At 41.1% G+C, this 15,429-nt stretch overlaps 1 protein-coding gene across 1 annotated transcript in view; it reads right to left on the bottom strand.

The window, feature by feature from the left end:
- The window catches only part of NAPEPLD (N-acyl phosphatidylethanolamine phospholipase D), a 155,583-nt gene that overhangs the window by 95,163 nt on the left and 44,991 nt on the right, over nt 1–15,429 (bottom strand). The window contains exon 2 of the mRNA XM_086967340.1: nt 2,983–3,295. Coding sequence (XP_086823466.1) covers nt 2,983–3,295 — 313 coding nt within the window. The remainder of the gene's footprint in view (nt 1–2,982; nt 3,296–15,429) is intronic.

The raw sequence follows: 15,429 nt of genomic DNA, 5'->3' as shown, positions 1-15,429 counted from the left end.
CATCACCTCCCACCTTTGTGCACCTCTACAAGGAGCTCAAACTGTTAAAACGGGTGTTTTCCAGTGAAACATTTAAAAAAAATCCATCTTCTTTCGTTCCTGTAGAAGGACCAAGCCCTGATGAATTTGGCACAAACTTGAATTGACTAAACCAATAGAGCTTATCTTGGCCTTCCTCAATGTCTAGTTTCTAACTTAAGGTACTTTTAAAATGCCTAGGCTAGGACCTTGTTTCACCTCAAGCATAATGTGTTGTAATAAAGACTCTGAATCCAAGAGTAATGAAGTAGTAGTCTTTAATCTGTCACCCACTCTACAGACTGCCTGAGGGGACTCAACATTCCAAAGCAGACTACAGTGGAACCCACCAACAGGTAAGGGTAAAGGGGGTGGGCGGAATGTACCATATAATTACAACAGGTGTAAAAGCTTACATACAGTAATGTACCACTATAATTACCTAAAAGGTAAGAAGATTACAACACATCTCCCTTCACTGAATAAAGGGGAACCAAAAGGGAAGGAAGGGGGGGGGGTGAAGCACGGGAAGGCCAGACGAAGGGAAGGGCTGAGGGAGGAAAAGGGCAATAATATACGAACCGGCACAGGGGGGCGGGACGGAGGAAGGAAGAGTCCGAGGGACCTGTAGAAAACAGCCTAAGGAGAATAACATAGGGTAAGCAACCTGTAACGTACGTTTTACAACAGTGCATCAACACAAACTGCACAACGTAATGGTTCAATAAATGGACAGAAGGAAAGGAAAGCAGTTGGAATACTGCTTGTTCTACACACAATAGTCATACCTGTGGAAAAGAAGGCAAAAGGGTTATACTTGCAAATACCAGGAACCAGTTATATGTGTCAGGCAGCAGTACCTCGGTGCGCATGCACCTCCCTACAAGAAAAGGGGTCCACATGTATGAGGGAAACAGCAATCTTGCAGTGAAAAACAAGAGCTCATCTTGTGCTTCACTAGAACACAATGCTTGGAGTCTGTATATCTTCGCTGTGTACCACCTTTACCTGATTCATCTCCCCTTTCTTGCACTCTGGCAAAATGACCCCTTCTGCTGCACTTAATGCAAGTGGAATTACGTGCAGTACAATGGACACTGTTGGCTAGGTGATTGCAGCTTCCACATCTGAAGCATTTCAACCCTTCTGTAATACTTATATGTTTCTCACTTTTACTATCCTTAGACCTGATCGTGAGCACTTCCCCATCTCTATTATCCTCAAGAGTCAAACCTTTAATTTTGTTCACACCACTGATGGGTTCTTTAGGTTGGTCCATTTCCAGAATACACTTCGCAGTGTGTTCGATGGATTGAGCCATGGAGACGGCTTCTCTCAAAGAGGAATTCTTTGCAAGTAACTTCTCTTTTATTCGAGGGTTGTGTGTACACCTCACCAGCTGATCCCTAATGAGGGAGTCATTTAATTCCCCCAACTGGGTGAGACCTCGGAGAGCGGCTATATAATTGGTAATTGATAATCCTAAAATACTGGGTCAGGAAGGGTATCATAAATTTTTCTTCCCTGAACTCCTAGATTATGGAGCAAAACATGTTGCTTACGTCCAGCCGAAAATGTCTCCCCCCCCCCCCCCCCCCCCCCACAATGGCAATGAGGTATGAATAAATTGATCCAGTCCTTCCAGTGGATATCTGGATCCCCGATATAGTTTACAAAAGAGGGGGGTGGGTTCATGGATAATGCCGCCATGAGAAAGGAGAAACAGAGTAGTGCACCACTTACAATGGGGCAAGGGCTGGGAAGGAAAATAATAACTATAGCTTAAAAACTCGTTAATCTTGCAAGAGGAAGGGAAAGAGGGGTGCCCTGGACGAGGTACTAGCAAGAAAATATTCTGAAGGTGTTGTTCTCAATACACGGGAGGTAGTATAGGTCCATATGGGGTTCCAACTGACCTGAAAATGTACTGAGGCACAATAGTGCTGAACCCCATTCAAGTTAATTGCAATATATAGATGATAAAACAACACCTGTACTGCAGAAAAGACAGAAGTACCTATTTGTCACCGCAACCCACCATGCATATGCTAGCCACATTTGCACTGTATCACATACTTCAAAACTGAACTAGTAGTGTGCAAAAATACTCTGATTACGATCTATATCCTTTCCCACATAACTAAGGGACTTACTTGACCCTAGCGGAACTCATTACCTACAACGTATATCATATACTTTCACCAATAGTTTGTAACAGTGCACCCCGTGGAACATGAAATCACTTGAACTTTGAATCGAAGCACTAAACATTACATATACTTTCAACCAACGTATGAACCTGTGCACTAGTAGGACATGTAATCCCTGGTAACTCCTGATCTAGCAAGATTAAATTCCATGAATTCACATATACACAGAAGATGGGGGAAATGAGTCAACACAGTTCATGCATTATCCAACTGCCAGCACGGTACTGTGAAAAAGGTATGCGTGTCACCGTGTAGATGCACACACCCTATGCATGGATAAGGAAGAAAGTCAAGGGGGAATGAAGTTCAGAGTCTTACAGAAGCTGCACTGGCTGCCAATTCATGACAGAATAAAATTGGAATCCTTGTTCCTGGTACACCAGGACTTCCTAGAGATCCACCTTCTATGAACTAATGACATCACCCAGAACTATTGCTACATATACAAAAAAGGTGCCAGGTACACAAAATGTTACTCAGGTCTTCAAGATTGTTTCAAGATGCACTACACTGAAATACTACCCCACTGAACTCGCGATAAGTGAGATAACTGAGGATTAACATCATGTGCTCTGAAGACCTTTATCTTTTATACAAGTAACGGACGTGCAGCTTTCCAGAGTTGCTTTGGAGTACATTTTTCATTAGCAGTACTAGGTTGATGTCAAATGCTGTGTAAATCAATATACCATAATATAACACAGCATGTTTACAAAAAATCTTAGATGCATATGTTTGTCTAAAAATATATTACCTCTTTTGAGCTTGGAACGTTGCTGTTATTCTTTTCAGTTAGGGCCCATTTCAGAATATTTTTCAGTGCAGGGGCCTTATACGTTGACCAAGGATTCACAAATTTTCCATCTTTACCTCTCATCGATTTAGTAACGTCTTCCTCTAATCTGTAATCCAACCGAAAGCTTCTCCTCGAGGAGCGGGATGAATCACTTCCCCTTGAACTCTGGCTGGAGGTTTGTCGCTTTCGGACACTTTCCTTGGGGTAATGGATATCTGTACCTGCCTGATGTTCTTTGTTATCCTCCTCAGAAGTGTTCTTTGGAAACGAGCTAGACACCATAAGAATAAAGACAACACAATATATCATGTGGTCAAATGTTCTTTATGTTCGACATAGCCAGTTTAAAGCACTCAGTAGATTATGTGAATGGGACCAATGGTTGAAATCATACTAACATGGTAATCTGGAGAGTTTGAGAGGCTAAACATGAACAACTTCTACATTGAACAATGGAAATAGAGATTTACAAGAAAAAAGCAGTACAGTTTAAATAGTATTAGCAGAACCTTCTATAACTAGGTCAATCGATTCGGTCAGGGTTACTGTAAAAAACTGCAAGAACACACACAAGTAAAACAAATGTACTGCTCACAAAATCAGACTATGAATAATCTAGGGATTAAAAACTAACCTTGTAAAGATTAAAATCAACAACACACGTGTCTCGTTGCCCAAAACATGGATGCTTAAAAACTCACTCCCCTTTCCAAGCTACATCATGCAGACTGCTGTATGTCGAGAAGACAGTTTTAAGGTCCTTGGTGTTCAAATAAGAAATCTGCATTTTCTGGGACTTGAAGTGTACTTGGTTTATGTGAAAGAAAACTGAGGACCTGATAATGGTACTCTTCTGACAGAGAAACTTTGCAAACAATGGCAAAACTTCCTACACAGAGCTATTCTTAGACATATGAAATGTGATGGGACTACATGCATCACCAGCATTTGCGAATCACATAAATCATACAATAAGGTCCCTTGTCTGTGACTAAGGGTACATCACAGTTAACCGCATCGCTGCGGCGGTCATTTTTGCGCTGCGCGGCTTTTTTATAAAAGCCGCGTTTCATGACGAGCTCAGCTCGTCATCCGCACACGCCCCCCATGGCTGATGACGAGCTGAGCTCGTCATCAGCATCGAAGGGGTTAAGTAGGGAACATTTTCACAACTATTTTAAAGTTCTGTTTAACTAGAATCAACAGTAGCCCAGAAGACGTTCTGCTTTAAGTAAATATAGGGAAGTTAAAATTCAGATATGCAACTTAAAAGCATTACAGTTGTTCACACACACACACACTATTCCCCATCGGACACGCCTCTGCTAAAGGCTCTGCTCTGTAGTTGGGAGGATGTTGCTTGGACTCTCCCCCTTGGTTTGGCTCCATAGAATACCTCCGCTTCTCGGATCCTTAAGTTTTTCAACAGTATTGCTTGGTCTTTTAGATCAGTGAGCTGTTCTTTTTCGCTTTCAGAAAAATTATTAGTTTGACATGTATGGAAAGGTTAAAGTCAGTGGCATCTAAAGGTAATTGAATTTGCTTTTATAGCCATATTCGCTGCTCCTTTCAGTTTGTCACCTGAAGCAAGCCTCTTTATTTTACAATTCGACGTGATATGCTCTGAAGTCTATTGCCTTACCTACAGTCTCAAAGTTTAACAAAACCTGTTCATGTTTCCAGTATCCTCCGCTACCCCATCCGTAGCCCACCCCACCCAGCTACACTGCTTACTTTGTTATTCTTAAATCTGTTTTTGGGTAGAAAAACAACAAAAAAAACAATCTCCGTCTAGTGATTTGAAAAATCAGTCGTTATCCCACCTGGCGCACTAGAATGTGTGTTCAGGAAGCTACTAAGTTTAAGTTCAGTATCTAGCCCTCCCTGTAAGAGGGATTTGTTCCCAAAAAACTAAACAAATTTAACAAATCTGACTGCTCAGTCAGACTATAGCCCATTAGAAGATTCATGAAGGGCCTCCCTTCATACTGAAACTCACAGAAACACTTAACTGAAGTACACCCACCATAGCCAGCTTTTTGTGTGTTTGTCATTCAATAATAACTACCATAGTTTCAATGCAGAATGACGATGAAAGTGGCATACACGGGTCAGCTGGCTAGCGTCAGCATTTGATACCGCTGACAAACGCACATAATTGGAATGCCTGCAAACCGAAGAGTGGATTGGATTCTGGTAACATAATTTCTTTTTTTTTCTTTTTTGTGGCTCAGGATAAAAGAGCAGGCATTGGCACCTCTTTGTTCTTTCAAACTCATAGCATCCTCTGGGTTGCTCCTTCTACACCATTTTGGTATAAACAATTCTATTGAACAGCGCATACCTTAAGTATCAATAAAGCCCAGAGTTTGCTTTGTCCTGGTCTAGAGAACATATCCGTAGGAATGAATGCATTACCCCAGCAATATTACGCTTCTCCTCACAAAGTTAAGTCTTTTGTTAAGAACTTATTGCCATGGTCCTTGTAGATGCGATTGCCTTCTGGCAACAAAACCTTTCCCCTCTAACATATAATGTGCATTCCAAACCCACCTTACACTTGTATCCCTTAATTCCGAGACAACTGACTCAAACAGGCCAATCACGAACATTAAGTTAGCTGATGCAACCTTCTTGCATATGAGTAAATATGTATACAAGCAGTAGGTAGTCCATTCTCTTAACAGTTATTCCTCGTCGGAGGGGGGTATTTCAAAGACCCTTCTCCTTTTACTGCAACATACATCAACTTGCTGCAGATATTGTGCATCTTGGACACCCAACATAATCCCTAAAATGCTTAGCTTTGGAATGCTTAGTGTAACACTGATTCTTTGAAGTTAATCGTCGCGTTTCAAGTAAATAAGACTGTAAAAGTTGCATTTTACCAAAAAAAGTGTTACAAGACAGAGAAACCTATGCGGCCTGATATTGAAGATGGCATGCTATGTAACGGGACAATTGTTCCCAAGATCACATCCCTTAACGCTGCGTTATGTTAAAGCAGGCTGCTTTAAAAAAAGATGTTAGTAGGGTGAATTACGATGAAAAACATTCCCATCCTTAATAAAGCCCCTTGATTTGGGAGTGGAGCTTCACACCCTGATATGTCCTTAATAGGCCATAATATGGACACTCCAGAGTGTCCACATAGCTGTAGCTCTACGTTACAGACCAACAAGATGTCTACCTGATAACATCCTCTCTCAAGGTTTTATCAACTTCTCAAACACCCAATGGATATTCTTGAGAAACCTAAAACGACTCCTGGCTAATGCCAGATCCTCCTTTAAATTTCAGTCAAACATAAATGGTCTGTGGATGGATGATAATTCAGATCGCCTCTTACTCAAAAACCTGGCTCTTTGATCATACAGTGCTGAACCACACCCTGGCGGCTACAAGACGCTTTTATGACATTATTCACTGGACTAAGGCATGGGGCTTCTTGGTTATCTTCTGACATGCATCTCAGGTAGAAAAACTCAATTTCTCCATACCTGGCAGGGATCTGGTACTCTCGAAGTTTCCTTCTTTTAGCTACTGGTATGAATATATTCTTGTGTAACACAGTGAGCGCTGGGTGGGCTTCCAAAGCAGACAAAATTAGAATTTGCCATTCAAATTTAACACAGTCATCAAGATGGCGTCAGTGGAGACAAGAACTCTGGAGAATTAAGGTCACTGAGAGTTCCCTGCCTCCCGCCCCGCTATCCCACTGACTGCAGCCGGCTTTATTGAGTAGGCTGCATAGGCTCATGGTGTTTACTTCACCACTACCGAAGGTTGGCTCAGATCACAGTGGCATTCAGAGACCAAAGAACGAGGCTCTGGAAGGGCCAGACTATGAGCAGGGCACTCGCCTCCATCTGTATTCACTAGTGCTGCCCTGATGGATTTCATTGCTGTTGAAGGAGCCTCTGTGTAGAACCCAGTGCCTCACCTGGTGCCAAGAGTACGCATCGGAGGAAGGGCTTGGGAGCACAGGGTGGAGGCAGAGCCTCAGTCACCAGCTGCAGAAGGCCCTTTAGGCCAGTTGAGGCAGAAGGTCTTCTTGAGTCCGAGAGGGCCCTGTGACACGGGAGGAGGAGATGGCGGTTCTGTATCACCGAAGGTCACATTTTAGACTCTCCTGGACCTCCCTTCAGGCTGCACTTGGATCCCGGAGCTACCCTGACAACTCTCACTAATTGACTCTTTCTGATGCCCGAATGTCAGCAACTCTGAATATACCGTTTTTACAAGAGAAACAACACGCCTCTAAACAATCCATGGAAACGTTTTTCAGAAACAACGCAAATAACTTGCTATGTAAAGCTGCTTTCTCCTAGTAAGTTGCCTTTCAAAGTCTTTTGCTTACATAAAGTGAAAATGTGATACACTATGAGAACGCAGCTATAAAATCGCGTTTTCCAAAGAAATTATTTTCATCTGTAGGAGCTTTATTCGACATGCAAATCTTTTTTGCTAAAATCCTGCTGGTGCTTTCAGCCGATTTCTCAGCAATGCGGGTCACACACACACATACATACCGGGATGATTATCAGGTTCACATACCAGGATTACATTGGCTTAAAAATCAATAAGCACATTCTCCACGTTGAAATGTTGGTCTTGAAGCAGTCATGTTGTAAAGTGCATGTTGGTATTTCAGTCTTCGATGTGGCCTGTCCAGTATTACATGTGCAAATTCACACCCTAGCTTTTCGACGAAGTACTGTCATTTCAGTGTAGAAAAAGTATATTAAATGCAATAGTAATAAATTAAAATATTCCGATTACTTTTTTAATTATATCAATTGTACTAAGTGCGCACCCCATTCAGATTCAAGCCCATTAAATAGCAGTAAGAAATTGTTCTTACTCTCATGGGGGCTGCAGGGATGGAAGCAGCTTGTCACGGACTACACTGTTGGACCTGTTCAGTCCCAGCCTACTAATGTGGAGATAATTAAATTGGGGGTTCAGTGTCCTTGAAAAGTCATTGTTTCTCAGAGAGACTGCTATCTCAAGGCTCTTTCTGCTTCCTCAATCAAGAGTCTACGTGAACAGGTGTAGTTTGAGCTCTTATCAGTCTCCCCGAGAAGAGATCAAACTACTCCAAAAAGTAGAGGCAGCTGCCAACGAATTTCAAATGCAGGAGCTTAAGGTGAATTTTAGGGAAACGCCATTGTTGACACTTGTGTCTGTAGAGTCATTTAAGCTCGGGAAAATGTTACATAGGCACTACTTTATCTACGCATGCAAGTATGGGTGGAGATGCCTAAGCCTAAAACTGAAGACCTGTTGCCTTTGCTTGTATTTTGTGTTTATACTATGTATGTTCTAGCATGTCCCATTCCTCTTGGGCGAATACTGCCAAATCATGTGTGAAGTCAAGGAAATCTGGTTAAGTTAAATACCTTTATTAATATATTAAGGTATAAGGGAATACAATAGGTGAGTGCCAGGGGAGCAGCATACAGTCCAAAGGCTCCTGTACAACAGACTCCCCAAACTCAGAATGATACATGACATTACATTCTGCAGCCCGGACATCTCGTGCATTAAAGGATCACAGCACAATGATAATTATAACAACATAACACCCCCCCTATAACAAAAAGGAAAAAAATATTAAAAGGAAAGGAAAAAACCAAACAATTCCTAACATTTCTAAAGGTAAATAAATTACATGGCATATCCTTTACATATACAATGAATTGCTAACATTCCTCAGGGTAAGTTAATTACATGACGTATCCTTTAAGCCAACCAGGTAAAACCCTCATTCTCTTTCCATATACAGAATCAACCACTTTAGAATCACAGTCTACTAAGGAACTGCAATCTCCAACCCTCCCCCCCCCCCACACACTTTCAGGAAGAGGATGCATTATCCAAAGGATCATTAATCTGTTCAGAAATATTAACATCATCAGCAGCTAATTGAGATTGCAAACAACTGTTATCAAAGTGGTCCTCAATCCATTCAAAATTGTCTAGATTGTTCAACTTTGGAGAATCCATACTCCTATTTTGTACAGGATTAATAGCAATGTTCTTAAGATTCTACACTCTTCCATCACATAGTCTCACAGAGTTTCTCAATATCTCTGCTATTTGCTTAGGTGGTTCATAAAGACTCACCTTTAGATATTTTAAAAGGTTTTTTAACTTGTACCCAATCGCCCACCTTAACTTCCACATCATTAGAGCCATGATGTCGGTCATAAAACTCCTTGTTCTTTGCATGAACATAAACTAACTCATTCTTCACTTCAATAGGAGACCATTGTGTAACTTTACCACCTAGAAGCCAGCCAGGGTTGAACTTACATCTAGGCAATCTACCTCTCATCATAACAAATGGGGATAATCCACTACTAGTCCGAGTTGTTATTCTATAAAACTACACAGCCTTTTGCACCTGTAGCTTCCATTCCAACCTCTTGTTAACAGACGCTGGAATAACACCTTTAATCACTCTGTTAAATCTCTCCACTGTGCGGTTGCCACTTGGATTATATAAGGCTGATGTTTTATGTTTAACATCATATTTCTCAAAGTAATCCTTTGCCATATTAGACATAAATTGTACTCCATTATCCGTTAAGATACTAACAGGTAAGCCCTTCATAATGAACATTTTATCTAGAAATTTGAGAACAGTACACGTGTCTATTTTGTTAACCAACCTAACAATGGGCCACTTAGTAAATAAGTTGATGGCCACTAATCCATATTCCTTAAATTCGCCAATAGGTCCGATAATATCCACTGCCACAGTATCTCATGGAAGGTCTGGAATCAGGCCTTCACTCATAGTAGGTTTTAAGGTTCTAAGTGTTTTATCTGCAGAATTACAAACTTCACATTGCCTTACAAAGTTTTCAATATGCTTGTCAATTCCTGGTCACCAAAACATGCCCTTTACCATTAACTTATTCCTAACAATCCCAAAGTGCCCCTTGTGACACAACTGTAGAACTTTCCTCCTCAAAGAAACAGGGGGGATACTTCTATCACCCCTCAACATGATATTCTTTTCCAGAGACAACTCCATACGGACTTCCCAAAAGACATTCAAACCATCCTCGATAAAGTTTTTCCTAGGCCAGCCTTTACAAATGTTAACATCTTTCAAAATGATATCCTTCCTTTGTTCCTCCATCCACTGATCTTTAGTAATAGCAGGCACCACCAAATTATGTACCAATGCTACGCTATAGTAACCCCAAGGATCATCAACACATTCTTCAAGTGGTGAAGGTAATATATATATAAAAAATCTGCTATAAGATGTTCTCTTCCAGGTAAATGTGCCCAGCCCAGAGGAAACAGGTTTTCTTATTCCCCGAAATATATGTGGCTATCATTTTTATGAAAACGCAAGGAAGGAGATGTCTAATAAGACTGTGCTTTAATACAGCTGTAGATTGTTTAAAAGAAGGTGTTGAAATTGTACTGACATTATCCAATTCCAAACAAAATGTTATTTGTTGGTCACATCAAACAATAATCCCTTTGTGAACATGAATTCGATGTAAATTGTGCTTATGCTTTATAAATAAAAGGAGCATAAGCATAAATTAACTTTGTGTCAACTGTTTCTTAATTGCGGTTAGTGCCGTTATATGGCCAATAATGAGTTGATCCTCACTAAAAAGATGACCTAAGAGTAGTTTGCTTTTATAGCATTTAAAATGTGTGCACACAATAGACACTCTGCAGTAGTCAATTCCACATCCTTAGTCACATAATCAAAAGAGCATTTGCCCATGAAAACACTATAAAATGGCAATTAAGAGTAAGAGCACTTTGTGAAAGAAATTAAACATAATGAAACTGTAAATGGCAAATAACTGAACTTTTAGCCTCAAATCCCCTTAAATTTATTTTAAACTGCTTGAATTTGCTTTTACTTCATTACATTTTCACAAATTGATGGATTAAAGACAATGCGCAAAGCCTCCTTGAAGTACGGCTGTGCTTAACAATTATTGTTCAATGATCCGGAAGTTGGTCAGCCTTTACCAGATCTAGTAAACTAGGATTAACGAGGTGAAAAACTACTGTGCACTATCATGCCTACCACACCACTCTACAGAATCAGCCCGGATCATGGCCACAGAGAAGATTCGCAAACAGCTAGATGAGGAGGGGATCCTACTTGACCCATCAGCAGCGTTTGACACCGTTAATCATGCGGTGTTAACGCGACGGCTGAAGGCAATAGGTATTAAACATACAGCTCTAACCCTACCCTCCTCCTTCCGGACATCTGGACAACTTAAAATCAGAGAAATGTTGCCTCCTATGCGGGGTACAATAAGGCTCAGCATTATCGCCAACCCTATTCAACATCTATGTTACTTACCCCTCTGGCCAAGCTAATCAGAGCGCATGGTTTCATGTTGATCTCATACGCTGACGACACTCAGTTATATCTATCTCGTCAAGAGTTGAAATCACAGCCACTGTTTCCATAATTGTCTGAAAAGCATCATGGGATGGATGAATCTGAATTACTTCAAACTTAATACAGATAAAACAGTGGGTCCACCTATATGGAATCAAGCATGATGGTCAACGAGGAAGGTAACTGCCCCCTCCCATCTGCTAAAGCGAGAAACCTGGGAGTGATGTTCGACAACCAGTTAAACTTTACAGGACAGATCAATATCCTGATTTCCTCATGTTTTTTTCTATTGAAGATCCTATGTAAGATCCTGCCTTTTATTCCTCAGGATCTAAGAAAAACAGTAGTAGGGGATTTAATCCTTTCAAAAATAGACTACGGCAATTCATTGTTTTGGGGAATTGACTAGTATCAGACAGCCAAACTACAGTCATTGCAGAATGCCGCAACACGAGTACTACTTAACATCCATAAATACCACCCTTTCTCTACTAGTATTAGACAGGTCCATTGGCTTCCGATCCAACAATGTGTCGAATTTGAAGCTCTCAGTTTGGTACATAAGGCGCTGTATGGTGGGGAGCCACGGACATGCAGAAACTATTTCTCTGGTACTCCCCACGACTGAATCTTAGATCAGCCAACGCAGGGCTAGTTCAGGTCCCTAAAATCCAAAAAAAGCCAGATGGGGAGGGAAAAGCCTATCCTACCGGATAGCCAAACTCTGGAACAGGCTATCGCTCACTTTTAGGCTACAGCCTAATAGGCTTCAGTTTAGGAAAATGGTCAAGACTTGGCTATTTTCCCCCCAAATAATCGCTGTTACTGCGCCTGGATAACATACGACACATCATTCTCCGCGCCAAGACGCCGAGGCATTCATGCACTCGACAAATACGTTACTTACATACTTACTTTATCAGTACTTTTCCATTAAAATGATGATCAAACATATGTTAAACTAAAATCACATGTTCTATGAATCTTATTCTACAGAACAGCGGCTGGTGGCTTGTAGTGTGCCAAGGGTTTAGGACCCTACTGCTCTTTAACATATATTTAATGTAATGATATGTTATAGACACTCGTGTGGAGCTTTTAACCATTGTTATGGCACCTTAGTACTTGATCACCATTTCGGTTTACAATTCTTTAAACCATCATTTGATTGTGGCTAGTTCAGAGCTTAGTTTCGTACTAGCATATGAGATCATGTGAACGTAGTGAGTTCAATCTAAGTAGGTCGGTGTTAAGACTTTTACAAAACCTGTTGAATTTATTGTCATTCATCTTTCATATTTCTGATAAGGTGAGAATCATTATTAAAAATATATTTCACATTTTGCGCCTACAGCAAGAAAATCTGATTCAGAGTCAGCAATGATAACACATCCAATTTATACTACTGGACATTTGTAGGATAGAAGCATCTCCAAAGCAATACTTAAGCCCCTTGCTGGATTTCATAAACATCACTAAGCTGGAAATTGACGGGGTCTTTTAGATTAGGTGCAGGGCTAAAACGGGTGCAGACCATATTTGCACCCATTTTAAAACTAGAATCTATTTTTGATGAAGAACTTACCACCAGCTTTTAAAAGGTATTAACTGTGGACACAAAAGGTGCAACAAATGAGTATTAACCAACAAACACTCAATATGAGCATGTTATGCCTCATTTCGTCCCTCACCAATATGTAAATCTGTTGCAAAAACAGAATCCAAAGCCCAGTGCAAATGTTATATCCACCAGGTGTTGTTTTGAGCCTCGCTATACTACTCCGGCCTAAATGAACCCTTAAAAGTAACAGAGCGATTATCACATTGTTTCCTTATCAAATAAGGGCCATAAGGGATTCGTTTGCCCATGCAGACGACTCCGATTTCAAAAGTAAAACTAGTTTAAGTAAAATGATCGGCTTTCCAATTTACAAACTGGGACTCAAATTGATCTAAACGGAGTCTTGGAAAATATGCACATTTTCGTTGATTAGGATTACAACCAAATTATGCCACCGGAGGCCCTTTCGTAATGAGCAAAAGAATGATGTTTATTGGTGGAAGTGGGGCAAGTGTGTTTAGATAAATTAAGTTGCATTGCTCGGACAAAGTTCAAAAAGCACTAAATCAGTCTTGTGCAACAACGTGGTTATCAGTTAACAAGGAGGCCAAGACGACATACAGGCAATATAATGAACAATTCTCAGACTTTCTTTCACAGTCCAACACAGTGTCTTGTGTGCTGAAATGAAGTAATGTTTAATGACCAGCCTGTCACAATGACAAATATGTTGATACTTTACAAATGATCCCCCTCGACTAGTCCCACCACTCAGGTCCCAAACACGGCATGTATTGGAAATCACCTACGGCTAGGACAAGTTGCCTCTGCTATTTAACATAAATCTATGCCCTAGAATTAGATTACTAGCTTTTTCGGGTTCATCTTCTATGCTAAAAAATGCCCAGTAGATATCCAGGATGAATGGATCCATGCCATTTTTTCGAGATAACTACTACTATTCCCCCTCCAGATTCCCCAGGATTTTGCAGCCTGGGTTGACCCCCAAATCTATGACATTTTTGCAGTAGGCAGAAATTGTGCCTATCATAAAAATACCACTCTGCTTGTGATCTATCAGTGCTTGAGACATTGCCAAGTCACAGTCTCCAGCAAAACCGCGCATCAGACCAGAAGGATGTCTGGTAATAGAGTGTGTAGATTTCAGTTTGAATGCTCTACTCCGGTGGCATGAGTCAACCTGCTTCCCAGGGGTGCGCAGTGTAGTAGGGGGTGCCAGAGCACAGGAGACCATAGGGAGAGGGGGAAAAGGGGGATCCGATGAGCCACAGGAGGAGGGGAGGCGCATGAGACATGGCAGTAGAGGAATCATGAGGCAGCAGGGGAGGGAGACAGAGGAGCCACGGGGCATCACCACAGGTGTCAAGAGGCAGCCTAGAAGGAGGACAGGGGAAGACACTGAGCTATGGAGGAAGTCAGGCCACAGGTTGTTAGCAGAGGAGGGCCGTGCATTTTCAAATGGTCTTACCAGGTAGACGACGGAGAAAGTTTACACCTCTGCTGCCTGCTGATTTGTTGCTTGCCATCCACTTTTTGCCTGGGCGGCAGTGCAGAGCTAAATTCAAAGGACAATAAGTCTATTTTTTATTACTATTATTGCAGCCAATTTTGTAAAAATCAAGGGATTTTACAAAAGGGACGATTTCGTGATTTTTTGGGCAAAATACAAAATCCTTGGGGGTCTGACTGGAAACTTCAGCAAGACTTCCAGCTACAACCCCTAAACGTTATAACCCATCATCTATGCAATATAGAAAAACACCTATTGTAAACAACTACAGAACCACAAACAAACTACTGACATTACAGCTCATAAATTAAAATTTTAGTCGACTATGCCAGAAGGCTGGAAAAGAAGGCGAGAAGGTAGTGGGCCTAAACAAAACACAAAGGAAGTAAGTCTAACATGATATTCAACAAAACCTTAGCTAAAGACATCTATACACATTTCTGCTACTGATCCTTGCATGTTATAAAAACCCACATTCACACAAGATACAGAAAACTGAACTACTCCACAAGTACTTTTGTGTAACTGCTGTAAATTTATTTTTTAAACAATGTAATTGGGGAGAGGAGTTGGCCCAACGGTTAGGGCGGTCGACCTCAAATCTGGGGACCCGGGTTCAAGTCTCGGCAAGGACGCGCAACATCCTGTGATTCTAAATCACTTAATCTCCCTGTGCCTAACAAAAATTAATGTATCCTCATGTAACGCAGCTGTTGCTCGTGTACAGCTTTCTGATACCCGATACCTTCGGGTCAAGTATGCGCGATATAAAACTCTGTAAAAAAATAAAAAAGGGCAATGTAATCATTGGTGCTACAACAACACACTATGCTAGTAAGCTGAAGAAGCTTTTTGGTGGCAAGTTCCTGCTCAATAACGTTATCATATTTGACAATATGCACATAACATTCC

The sequence above is a fragment of the Lissotriton vulgaris genome, chromosome 1_1 (assembly GCF_964263255.1).
Source record: "Lissotriton vulgaris chromosome 1_1, aLisVul1.2, whole genome shotgun sequence".
Lineage (NCBI taxonomy): Eukaryota > Metazoa > Chordata > Amphibia > Caudata > Salamandridae > Lissotriton > Lissotriton vulgaris.
This window is presented reverse-complemented; position numbering and strand designations above follow the sequence as displayed.